This window comes from Amblyomma maculatum, chromosome 4, assembly GCF_055883805.1.
Source record: "Amblyomma maculatum isolate TAMU_Amacu chromosome 4, ASM5588380v1, whole genome shotgun sequence".
Lineage (NCBI taxonomy): Eukaryota > Metazoa > Arthropoda > Arachnida > Ixodida > Ixodidae > Amblyomma > Amblyomma maculatum.
Window position 1 is genome coordinate 32,358,737 of NC_139347.1, and position 13,327 is coordinate 32,372,063.

At 43.3% G+C, this 13,327-nt stretch overlaps 1 protein-coding gene across 1 annotated transcript; it reads right to left on the bottom strand.

The window, feature by feature from the left end:
- Positions 1-1,919: 1,919 nt before the first annotated feature.
- LOC146190626 (alpha-tocopherol transfer protein-like) lies at positions 1,920-12,771 on the bottom strand. The gene is made up of 5 exons (XM_084599817.1): positions 12,650-12,771; positions 9,792-10,043; positions 5,867-6,060; positions 4,027-4,137; positions 1,920-2,148 (listed from the first exon to the last, which is right to left on the bottom strand). Exons 1-5 carry the CDS (start codon positions 12,765-12,767, stop codon positions 1,951-1,953), a joined length of 873 nt encoding a protein of 290 aa, XP_084455943.1. The 5' UTR covers positions 12,768-12,771; the 3' UTR covers positions 1,920-1,950.
- Between the last annotated feature and the right edge of the window lie 556 nt (positions 12,772-13,327).

Sequence of the window (13,327 nt, forward strand, 5' to 3'; positions counted from 1 at the left end):
CGTTTATTTTAGAAAACTCTCAACTTCTTATACTCTTACGCCACACATCACGTACAAGTGACTTGCACATCTCAGCATAGTTATAATAATAATAAAGAAAAACAAAAAAAAACATAATAATAGATAAATAAATAAATACACGTGTCGTATAACCTTCTCTTGCACAACAGTGCGGTACACTCTCTGAACACTCATGGAAAAGATTGCACATTCAGCAGCTTGATTTCTTTTTGGGTTAGCAGCAGGGACGGTTTGCTTACACATCGTTCCTGCAGTCTAGCTATCTCAGCGGCTTCTATTATCTCACGAACCAGCTGCTCATTTTGTTTTGCTAGCACTTTACATTGTGTGAATTGCACGGAGCAAGTTTTCGATGCGCAGCCTTTTACATGGATCCCCAAATGCCTCCTTTTTTGTTCAACGTTGTTTTTGTGTTCTTTCAGCCTGTCATTTGTGCACCTTCCAGTCTGTCCTATGTAAGGGTATAAGAAGTTGAGGGTTTTCCAAAATAAACGTTGTTGAAAGTCAGCGCTCGTTGTGTCGTCTTCTAATCTTGTGCTCCCGTCCACGTTCCGCCCTGTATCCTCAAGAGGAACTAAGATAGTGCACAAGGCTTCGTAAGAAGGATTCTCGTTTTTTTTTTATACTTCAGGCTGCGTTAAGCCGAAAGCACTATAAAACCGGCTAAATTATTTTTTTCAAGCATTTTCAGAGCAAACGTTCTTGCAGCCGTTATTTTCTTCCTAGCACGCAGCGACGCGTCAACATGTTACTCAATGCGGTCGCAAGGCAATCAATGCCTGATTTAGGTACGAAATGTTTCTCGGCTCCATGGATCTGAATGGCAGCTCTTCGCTTTGCAAACGAGAGGTGCTCCTTCTGTTGCTAGGCATGAAAGGAGCAACAGGCTTTTGCATGGAGAAAACGTTCGAACTTTACGCTTTCCTCGTGGCCGCTCTATGATTATCTCGAGCGCCAACGGCAAGTTTACACAAGTGGTTATTTATCCTCCAATTAAAATCGCTGCCACGCGTGTTGCTCTTGTGCAACCGATTTGCATGCGAATGATTGATCCAGGAAAAAAAGAAAGATTGAGGATACATTGCAAATTATTGCGACTATGTTTCTAGTCTTAGTGGCAAATGAAATAGACGAGTTCAGTTAGTTTTTCTAGCAACAGTCGGCTGTCAAACTGGTAAGTTGTCCGCTATTCTGTAATTACTTTGTGGTTTTCAAATGGTTTTATACCTCATGCTAAGGCGTCCAGCATTATGTAAAGGGTTGATGTCGAAACAAGACATAGCAAAACGTTGAAACTATATGCCCATGCCAGTCTACTTTTGTAATCTAAAAAACTCAGCCTTGTTCCACATCGAAAGAAGCAGGTGTTACATTTATCCGATGAGCGGAATAAGAATTGGTTTCTGAGCTAGTTGGTGGAAAATGATTGTAAGAAACCACAGCCAACGAAAAACACAACACAGAAAGGATCGCACGTACACAAGGCTTACTTTGTGTACATGCGTTCCTTTCTGTGTGTTGTTTTTCGTTGGCTCGGGTTTCTTACGAGCAAAATAAAAGTGTATTCTTATTTGTATCCGATGATAATATTTTTCTCAGCTCTAGCTGCTCCAAAGCTACATCTTCTGTTCTTGCTGACACAGGCGCAGTAATGTGCTAGTGTTGCAATCAATCGTCGTTCCAACTTATCACCATTCCACAACCTCGAATTTAAGCTACAGTTTGTTGGCCCTACCCGCAGCCCTGCAGCACTATATTTTCTTCGGTTTTGTACTGGTCAGCAGCAGAAAAGCTGCTGACCGGTGGCATATTGAAGCGAAGGTAATGCATTCTGTACTGCTTCATAAACTGCCACGGACATCAATGTAACAGCTATGCTGTCATACGGCAACAGTGGTCAAATGTTTATTTGGCTAAGCTCGTTCGCTGTTACAGGTTTGTAGACTCCTCTGTTGTTGAGCGATAACCGTATGCGTTGATCTTCTGGAAGTAGCTGTCTTCACGAATCAACTCCTCCTTCAGTGTGTCGTAGTCGTAGCTCTCGAGCGTCCCGCCATGCTCCTCGGGAATTACGTCTTCCGGCACCAACTTGTGGAGCTCCTCTGTGTTGTAACCAAACAGGCGAATCTGGAATATTACGGTCAAATTCATTACGCTTTCCCAGGTAAATTGGCCCTGAAAAGTTATTAATGGTCATGTCTTAATTCAACGCATCAGTGTAGTGGTGGCCTTAGTGTGTATTCGAATTAAATTTAAAACATTGGCGTAGACCCTATAAATTAAGAATAACATTTTAAACTCTTCCCCGCGTTCATTCGCAACCATATCATATCACAGCAAGACTGCATGGTAAAAAGTGCGAGATTAGAGGCACAATTTAAGGGATTAATGATTAAGCCAGTGGCAAAGTGCGAACACCGCAAGAGGAGCTGCTGACGGGAGTCATTCATGCTGTGGTGTCATAGCCTTAAAGGCGGAGCTTAAGTGTGTGCTTTCCCACCTCATGTTTTCTCTTGCACATCGGCATGGGTTGAACTGAGCGACAGAGAAGGTACTCGCCAATACCTTCGGCATTAGAAAAGATGACAAATGTTTTTGCAATGCGCAGACGGGTGAATGTAAGTTCGTGCGCGTCTTCTAGCCAGAATAAATACTTCTTTGTGGTCCTTTCGAATTCACATCCCAATGAAAATATCCATTCAATAATACGCCTAACATGTGTCATTTTCTAAGCGACCTGCGTAATGTTAAGAAAAGCACTTAAGACTGCTTGCATGCTGTGAAAGCAAAACCTGAATCTCTTATTATGATGTTTGTTTCATTTCTTCTGGATGTTGTCTTAATTTTTGCATCTATGTTTTTCACTACCACTGCCTATCACAACTACAGTCTCCACAGCGCATTCCCTAGGTCCACTTTATTCAACTTGGACCAACGAACCCTCTTGTTCTGTTTATTTAAGGGCAGGAAAGGCCACGAAGGCTCGCTGGTCCAAGCTGAATAAAAGTGGAGCTAGGGTAAATGCGGCACGTTTTCAATGTAATAAATACCACGTTTAAATAACAGAAGTCTAAGGAAAACCCGCATGATGAATCAAAATTATGAATCTGTTGCTTCTGCAAAGAACAATTTCTGGAGGATGATTGTTGGTTTAAGGGAATTGTATGCGTGAGGGGGGGGGGGGGGGGGGGGGCGGGGGAGTTCGAACCGACGTGGTACTCACGCTTAGTGATATGCTCTATATTGCATCTTGTTTAGAGCTTTGTTTACTAGGTACGTCCTATTTTGCATAGTGTTGATCAGGTACTGTTTTTCATTATAATCTGTACATTGTTCGTGTACATAGAACATTGTTTCAATGTAATAAAAGCTATTTTGAAAAAAAAAAAAAAGAGCTTTCGTGGCCTGTGAGTGGCTTGCCTGTCTCAGAATCCGGAGGTCCTGGATCGATTCCCACCCTGCCCAAATTAATTTGCTTTTCTTTTCAACTGAATTACTTTCCTTTGGTTGCAGGCATCTCCATCTGAATTTGACCTCAATTCGAAAGTTTTTGTCCTGGTATTATCGCCTGCAATATCGAACTGTGTTAACTATCTGAAGCACTGCCACGAGGCCACTTGAGTATTTGTGCCACTTTTTTTTTTTTTACATCTGGCAACGTCTGGTTTCGTCGCTGATAGCAATATCAGGTTTTCGCCTAAAGAACAATATTTGGAAACCGCACACTATGATGCAACATACTGACAAAGGTGCTGTTCAGTCAGGTTTACATGCATATACGAGAGCGCGAAAATATGGATTATCTTCTTCGTGTTAATAGCTCTTAGTGCAACGGTTCTCGGTTGGGAGGTTCAATGCAGCAGGCTGCTGATGCTATAACAAAAACGCGTTACAGATGGTAGCCAACCTTTGAGTGTTTAAGTATAGTTTCGTTAATACATTCCACAGAATTCATGCTTGAACAAGGTTGAATTCGCCCCGGAGAAAACGTGGTAGAACGCTTACCCTTTTTACCAATTTAGCCTTCATAAATGTCCTGGCTATTGCGAAGAGAACATCAAAGAGGGCAGGGTTGTTGATGACATAGACCCCTTTAGTCCGCACGGGAAGCACGCCCTGAAATAAGAACACGTATATTGACGACCATTGTAAGGCCGCGGTGGTCCATTCTCTAATGTTTCGGCGCGCGCGCCGCAGAAAACGACGATGGAATGTTCTCCAAGCTCCGATAACGCGACGCGGCCGATTACGTAATCCCTCCCACCACACTGCGCATCCTCGCCCTCGTCGTCATGCGCGGAGTCACGCGTGCATTCCCCCACACTGTCCCGGCCCTCCTCCTCGCTTCGCGCGGGAGGGAGGGCCGCGCGTGGTGACTATGTTCGAGAAAATTCGAGGCCTCTCCAAAAGGCCAAGGGGGGAAGGCATAGCTTTGGCAGCGCTAAGCTATTTTCCGTTCCTCCTCCGCGCCTAGAAGGTTCGGCGCTGTCTAAGAGCGCGCCGCGCAATCACCGACGGTTCTGGTTCTGATTCAGTTCTCGCTCGGAGAAGACAGCGTAGCAGGCAGGCCCCGACTGAGAAGTCGTTAAAAGAGCTATGCGCTCGTTTTGCCGTTAGTTATTCGCTCAGTCTCTTTTGTAAAGTGTGTCGCCTCTCTGTCTCATGTAAATAAGTTTTCTGTACTCTGTGCTTCGTGTCCTTGTCGTATAAAGTTAATTTTCGTTTTGTTACTGCAAGTTCGTTGGCTTTTGTCTCAGTGTGTTTGTGTGTGACCTGCACGTCGCCTGCCGAATCGACGAGCACCTGAGAGAGGTGCGGAAGATTAAAAGAAGAACAAGAAGAACCTTTGACGTTTTACTACCATCTTCACACTAAATGCTGCTATCAATATGACTTGGCTGAGTCTCGTTAAATCAGGACATATAAGTGAATGCAGTTGAATGCCTCCTTTACAGAAGATATGCTTTTTGTTGAAGAACGTGGGACCACATTATTCTGATTCGATTAGATGTTTGTTTTTGTTTTTTAGAGTTATCACTACAGACTGGGATGGTAAAGGATAAAACGGGTAAATAAGGTGCCATTTCTTGGTATATCTGGAATACAAGTAATTTCTGTAATGATTAATAAGAAGTCTACAGATATTTCGCGCTTAGAAATTTTTCAAAGGTGTCCTTTTTCTTGGAGTCAAAACTGTTGGTACGAGAAGCTGTTACCTCTGTGAATTCGCGTTTTTTTATACCAGAACCAGCGTATTAAAAAGCTAATAAGCTGCATAATGTTAGCTTCACATACCTGTGACAAGCTTTGCAGATCATACACGAATGCAAATATTTACAATTATCTTGTTCTGATGGCCACGAAAGTCCAACCGCATCGCGCATCGAAGTTTTTCAAGTATACTTCGATCAATAATTTCTTGCCGCATTCCTAACACTTGGCCTTTTCAAGGTCGGCTGTAAAAGCAATATCTCATACGTCTGCTACTATTCCTCTATCTTGTAAAGCCTCTACATTTTAGGGTGCCATTGTATCTGATCAGATTATCAAGACTAAAAACTTCGTTAAAAGCTCCATGCTGAAAGGTTATAACATGAAAACCAACTAACGTTAACTAAACGCTTATCGCACAGATGCGAGATGATAGTTGAATATGGGCTCATTGTTTCATCGGTATTATGTTATATTATTGCCTTTTTTTGTTCTAAAAAATCCCATTTTTATTTACGTCTACTTCCGCGCGAATACAGTGTCTGCATATAACTATTACAAATGTTTACCCGCATACGCCAACCGAACTAATTCATGCTTTTTTACTGCTGAAGCTCTGAAAGTTTTGACTCACCTGCCCAAGGCTGACAAAGGTCCTGATGACAGAAGGTGTGTAATGGACCAGATGGTAAGGACTGAGGTGCTTTATGTCTAGTATGACCACGATACCCTTCACTTGGAACTCCTCTCGAAGAAGCAGGTGCTCAACGACAAGTATGGTTGCTTTGAAGAAGTCATTCAGTGAGCATATGTCGGGACGCCAGCCTCCTGAAAAAAAGAACATATGGGTGCCGAATAAATTATCAAAACAAGTTTTTTTATGGACAGTCATCTGTTTCTTTACTTGGATGTATAGAGTTGAACGTCCCATACGCTATGATGGAGGCAACAATACTCTAGGCGACCACTACAAAGGCAGCTTACATCCAGAAACGAAAGCATGGGGATTTTTTTATGGTGTTCACTGATGTCAGATAATAATGTAATCATTGATATAAAGGTTTAGAAAGTAGAAGAAAAAATTACCACATATGCCGCGGGTTGGCATGGGTGTTTTCTTTTTCCTCTAATTTTTAATGGCTTATTTTCGTTACTGCATTGTCATTTCAGATTGATCAACACCGAAAAGGATCACCTATGCTTTTCACGGTGTCTGTGGCTGCTGTGACTTCATTTATATGTATCTCGTAGGGGGCGGCCTCATTTTCCCTGCGTTTTTCTGCTGATTAGCTTAACAGGGTCCTTAGATCTGGCAACTTTGATGTCATAAGTAGCTTAAGAAGGTTATCATACTTTCCTCCATCCTCCCTGTTAGAACACATTGCATAAAAGTCCGCTCCATATCTGCCATTATGAACATTATAAAGGATAGGGTACCCGCGACGTAAATACCTAAGCAAGAAGAAGATTGATGAGCCCGCGCCGTATCTCACTCGGTAGGGCACCGAGTCGGAAGTGATGGGCTCGTACCTGACCTGAAGTATGTGGTTGTTTATTCTTCATCCTTGTAATCGTTGATCTCTATGATTGTTATTATTTCACATTGCTCATTGAGAAAATAATTTAGATCACCTATGTTTTTTTTTTTCTGGTTTCAGTGGCTGTTGACTGCCTTCGTAACTTAATATGATCGCCTCATTTTCCTTATTTATTTCCTTTTTTCGGATATGACGCCTAAGTGTGACAAATGTGACCCTTAAGATCTCAGGCTGATTTATTGCACCGCATTTACCCGGGCTCTGCTCGCATCCCTACGTGAATGCACAGCTTTTGTCGAAAGTTTAGAGCCCAGGAATCTTGCTTCTGAGCCGCACCAGGTGACTCTTAGGGCATTCCCAGTGCTCCAATTATCTTGAAGGCAAGATATTTTTGTTCTACCCTCACAAACGGGAAATACTTGCACGAATGCTAAAGGAGCGCCACTGGATGGCTTAGAGGCAGACCCCCTGGACTCAAACTTTTGACAAAGACTGCACACATGAGACTAACCTGGCGTCGTCTGCGCTATGTTCCTCTTGTGGTGTATGCGGGAATTTACGGCATTATCTCATGTGTCTCTTGTTCGCTTTCCTAGAGAAAAAAAGAGGACCTCACATCCGCTCCTGTGCATTTTTAACACAAATAGTATCCAGGCATGTAGGAAAGAGGCATTCCGCCTTCTTATAAAGTTCCCACAAGACACTGAAATGATCGGGGCTCAAAATGGTGACAGCAGCAATTGTTCACTGTAGGCGTTTGCTTACATGGCGACGCCGAGCTGACAGGTGGCACCAATACGTGCTTTTATCCAGGACAGTAATTATTGCCTAAGCTTCGCTATGGTAGAGTCATTGCCGCCAGGTTCCGCCAGAGTAATCTCAACGGTAGGTAGCAACCACTTCAATCTCTTCGTAGCTGGAGGTTTCTGGTTATTTCGACTACCCTGAGTAAGAGCGCAGTACATGGGTACCTTGCGTTTCATCTCTGTTGAAACGTGAACTACGTAGCCGCATAAGACACTGGTTGCTCTGGTTCAGCAGCCGGGCATCCTAACCACTGAGCCATTGCGGCTGTTATTACCGTCAATTGTGTAGTTTTAATAAAAAGTTGAATTTTTTGCTACAACACCAATGTGTTACGTCGTTGAATAGCTCATTACAGGTACAATTGCACTGGACTAATTTTAAGTCCTAGGAAATTCCCGATAAATAGTTAAAAGAAATTAAAATGAAAACAAAGCTGGAGCCTCAAGTTTATTATAATTGGATAGCTTATACCGTTGACGATTGCACTGCAATATTTGCAGGCTCTTTGATTACATTGAAGTTTTTTACTGTGGTCAGAAACTGAGCTTAGTACTATACAAAATCATCTTATATAGTTCAAAAGATTGCGACGTGTAGAATTAAAAAAAAACGATAAATCATGCAAAGCCAGCAAAACCCAGCTATCGTGACTCTTTGTTCAATCATAGTAAAACCGCTGCCATTCTTTTTTTGAAGCGCTAACTTCACTGCGCGATGTAAAGGCATGGTCTCCATGCACAGGAATATGACCTTCAAGTGAGTCAGAAGTCAAGCCACGAAACACTCGTGGTGTCGCTATGGTGTCACACCCCATGTTAACAAAGTTCAAGGTCAAAGGTCAAAGCGATGAACTGTGATGTGGGCATAGGGTTCATTGTCATGTGATAATTGACGTAAGGGGATGGGAATGGTAGACCTCGGCTCTTTGCGTCGGTGGCTGTCCTGCCACCGGCGGCTGTACCTGTTGTAGGCCGTTATTGCACTCGCCACTGCTTCGGTGGCGGACGACGGCTGTTGCGACCCGCGTCCTTCTCTCTTCCTCTTCTTCTTTTCTTTCTTTCTTCTCTATTTTTTCCTCTGTCCGCACGAGGCACCGGAGATGGCTCAGCCACAGCGCTAGTAGTAGGCCCGTGATTTTCTTTTCCTTCTTGCTATACAGTCGCAACAACAACAAGACATTGCTACAACATAGAGCCCGTGGAGAGGTACGCAAATGAAGCTATCGCCTACACACTGTGTTTAACTATAGCTAAACCACCAGTAACGTTTCAGTAAGTTTACGACTCAGCAAAAGGTGTGTGTCTAAAGGTTTAACTAAGTTGAGAAAGTAAAAGATAAGCACTATTCCTGACTTGATGTCAGCACTCAGTTTAAATGAATATGCATGTCATGGCCGGATTAAGTAAGAGACCTGCACTTCATTTGCCGACCAGGGCCAAATGTAGAATTCCTGGCTCCAAGTTAGACTATAAAACCCTCGCGTTCCTCATCATTGGGTACTCTACGTGCAGTGAATATCGTTTCACCCTTTAAGGGGCAGCAGTGATGTATGTTGTGTTAATTGGCATTTACCGTTGCTCCGAAGATTCAGACATGCATCCAGTCTATTGATATTAAAGTGTACAACCAAGGGCGTTCTCAGTAGGTTACAATTTGTAATACAGTGAGTTAGAATATTTTTTAATGTTATTTTCGGTATTTCGATGTACTCTCGACGATTGGGGACGTAATGTTTCAGTTGAGATTTTAAGTTTCATTGGAGATATTGCCCACTTCCAAATATACTGGATTTGCTTCAACATAGAAACATAGGTGTATGCGCTTCTTTGTATACCTTGTTTATATAAAATTTTCCTTCGAGGATGACTGCGATGCTCTTACTGGCAGCCACGGCGGCAGCGATGGTGCAGTGCAACTTTCAATGAAATATGGGCATGCATATGTCTTGTAAAAAAAAAATAGCGCGCGCAGAAGACAGTACAAAAAACTAAACAACGCAATCTTTGTTTTGTTCTGTACACGCTGTTTTATTTTTTTTTTTTTTTGTTTTCGGATGCTGTACCGACAGCTCAAATGTCGGTCTTACTTAGAGTCTGCATGTGTTTTAAATCATTGACAATAAATTTCACTTCTGCACCTCGCTTCCCAATACCGAACATGCGGTTATTCGAACATGACAGGTTCGAAATGCACGGCAGCTTCAGTGCAGCTCACCTGCCTTGAACATCACCACGCCTCTTCCTTCGGGATCCGTCTTGCGTGAAACTGCAACCAGCCGATGCACGCGGCAGACGACGTCGTAAGGAAAACCATGCGGGCCCAGGTTGCCAAATATTCCCGGGTTGTCCCTTCGTACCTGAAAGTACTTCTTGACGTTGTTGAAAGCGTTCTGAACATCGAATTTGCGGACTCGCAGGAACTTGATGAGGAAGGCGTCATCCATTGGGCACTCAAGCAGCATCTCACCTATTTATGGAAAACAAGCGTGGTTAGAAAATTGCATGATGTAATGAAGTTACAACTGTTGCAGTGTAACTAGCAAGTTTTGAAGCGAAAGCTTCACTATGCTAGGTAGAGCCGTTCTGCGCATGGGCGTAAATTTGACCTTCATTTGACCTTAAGGTAGCAGGAGGACAAAGGGCTGCTGTGCGTTTCAGGTGTCCACAAAAATTAATTGGCTGTGATTTAGCTTCGGTTTAACCTAGCATGATGCGAAAGCTGAGGCATGGTTACACATTGTAAAGCTATTTATTCAGCTGGTCCTTTTTTTTTTTATGGCTAGGAAGAGACTCCAGTGATCCGTAAAGCAAGTTCTTGGTTCGAACTTGGCGTTCTCCGATTCCGTGGCGTAGCTGCGCACTCAATATTGACGTCAGCGATCATGTGTTTTGCCACACAGCTGCTCACGCGTTAAGCTACTTCCCACGTAACCTGATCTTTGACTTTGACCTTTTGGTGGGAATATAGCTACCCAAAGTGGTTGTGGCTTAAGTTTCATCTTGACCTCGATGATGCTTGAAGGTCACCGGAAGCACTCGTGACCTTGGATTTATTTAGCTTAGTGGAGCTATTGCGGAGGTTTAAGCATGGCTTGAACCTAGTGACAGAGCAAAAGCTGTGAGTGTTGCAGCGATAGCCTCTGTAACACCGCCTTTTCAATCCGCATTGTTTTCATATTTTTTCGCATAATTGGTTTACAGAAAAGGAAAATAACTGTATCTGTCACACTTGTTCTGTGAATACCTGAACCGGCACTGCATGGCATGGCAACTGCTCGAGTTTCTGACCTTCAAAGTTTTTCAAGGTCACATTTTCTTCAAGGGGACGTCTTGAAAACCTGGCGTAGTGAAGATATCGCTACAAACTGTGACAGAAGGAAAGAACACCACGAGCGCTACATAGCGCTCGTGGTGTCCTGTCTTGCTTTAGAGCTCGTGGTATTAGTTACTTCTTGTGTCCTGTCTTGCTCTGCCCTACAATCTCGCTATGTTCACGCACAAATAAGCTCAAAAAGCCACGCTTTTAAACGATATTTGTATCACCTTTGACCTTCCAAACTTGGAGGTGAAGAGAGAGTAGATTGGGGGGGGGGGGGGGGGGGAGCTTCAGGCCACTGCGGGGACTAAGTAACGTGCTTCTGTATACGTAATACTCCCTTCAAAAAAAAAAAAAAAAAGAGAACGAAGAAAAAAAGACCAAAATAAAAGTGTAGGGCGATAGGGCGATAGGGCAAAAATGGTAATCAGGAAGCTCAGCTCTAGCTTGTTTCGAATTGCAGGCAGGTTTCATTCAAAACACGTTCCCAAAGCGAAGGATTCAAGGGAGCGTCAGAGCTGATGGCAGCGCCATTTTTTTTACCCCCAAGTGAGCGCATGGCGCAGGCTAAGTGCACAGCTCTCGGCTTAAGTGATCGGCACAACAACGACGACGACGTGATAGTCGAAGTCCAACGAAGAAGGTCTGTACGTCTCACTGGGGAAGTCGGCCTTAACAGCGAACGCTGTAAAATGTGACGCCCCAATTACCCGCCGGCAAAGCAGACGCCGGAGTGCTACACGAACCATCAATGCGTACCTGTGGCCCGGCGAATGAGTAAAGGTTCTCAAGTGTAAGCAGAGCCGAAGAGGGAACTTTACTGCGGCCGCGTTGAGAAGGAAACGTATGCATAATGTCGCTGACAGACCAATGGCAGAAATGTGTGAATTCTCCATGCCAGTAATCTGGTGTGTCTTGCTAAGTGAGGCTGTCACAGTACGTGAATATAACCTGCCCCAATCAGCTCTTGACACTCTCCGCAGTCCACGATGCACCTTAGAAGACATTCAATGGCCGCAATTTATCTCGCCCTTCATTTCTTTTAATCTCCTCACGATTCTTTTCCCATCTTTTCCTCCTCAATTGCCCTTCCTGCACAGAGTAGCATGTCAGCGAAATATAAAACGCCGGCTAAAATCTCTGTTCTTCATTAGAGGGTTTCTCTCTCTGCAATGAAAAGACGGAATACGTTTTTGTGCGTCCGCGTGCAGTGCTAGCTCCCTCGATAGACCCTCACAAGTTAGCGAAGAGCATTAAACGAGCCAATAAACGCCGATCTCCCGCCAGGTGCTCAAGAAAGTTTTAACTTCGATTAGATAACTGCTAATTTCAAATGCAGATCGCTGCTAGGAAAGGTATATCAGAAAGGAGCACATGACCACGCCAGATGGCTTGAAACGCACCATGATAAGGTCCGCTTCGAAGTAACGGGCGTTTATTACAAGTTTTTTACGAGGCATTAATTAATCACCACTTTTGTCTTGTTTCGTTTTTTTGCTATAACATGGGATCAGTTTACTATTAACTTAGGATAGAAGAAACAGAAGCTGGGAGACCGGCAGGATCGTTTTAAAGGGGTTCGACTGTATATTCCCTTCCAGGCAGCAAAAGCTAACTCACCGCAGCCGACAAATGGTAATATGTACTATAAGAAAAAAAAAAAGACAAAAGAAAAAGACAAGAGAAATAAAAATTGAAAACAGCTTTTTTCTTGCTTGATGGAGGACACACTGTTGTGATTTATCGTTCAGCCTCACCCGAAATAAGTTCCCGGAGTTGGTTAAGAGCGTCTTCTTTTTCAGCAGCCGTGACTCCCGGATCTTGAAATTCATGTCCATTCTGGGAATACATTATCGACAGGGTATCTTCAGCCATTGGTTTTGCGATGCCAGTGCTGGTCATACCAGGTACCTGGATTTCTGTAGAAAGTTATGATTATCATTACAGACTTCTAGATTGACGGTGCTGGGATACATAATTCACGATATCGCCGATGTTCAAGTAGGCGGCAAAGGCTGAAATTTTCACACTATACGCGGCGTTTAATTGTAGTGTCATGGTGCTGCTACACAGGTCGCATATCTGCAGTGAAGAGCACTTTTGACAATTGTATTATTGTATAACTGCTCTTCGAGACAAAACCATAATTGTTGTGAAACTGCTCCGTGTTACACAGATATTTGACTATTTTGCGGCATCCCATAGATGGCGTATAACTATATAAAGAATAATGTCCTTCCATAGTAAACGGAAGATAACTGCAAGATGGTTTTCAAAGCCGACAAAGATAAGCATTAATTAGTGGGAGTACTTGAATGAGTGCCAATGCATATCGCATTTTTGCATTTTCAATGTATGAAGCACACTAAGAGCACTCGTCCGGGATTATTAATTAATTTATTGGTTCTTAAATTATATTTCAATTTGTTCGCGTT

What these genes read in the sequence shown, in the direction of transcription:
- LOC146190626 (XM_084599817.1), bottom strand. Translation starts at nt 12,767, where the DNA reads ATGGCTGAAGATACCCTGTCGATAATGTATTCCCAGAATGGACATGAA. An exon ending in ACTCCGGGAACTTATTTCGG is followed by an intron (nt 10,044 to 12,649) that starts GTGAGGCTGAAC and finishes TTCCATAAATAG; the next exon opens with GTGAGATGCTGCTTGAGTGC. An exon ending in CCTTTGTCAGCCTTGGGCAG is followed by an intron (nt 4,138 to 5,866) that starts GTGAGTCAAAAC and finishes TTCTTATTTCAG; the next exon opens with GGCGTGCTTCCCGTGCGGAC.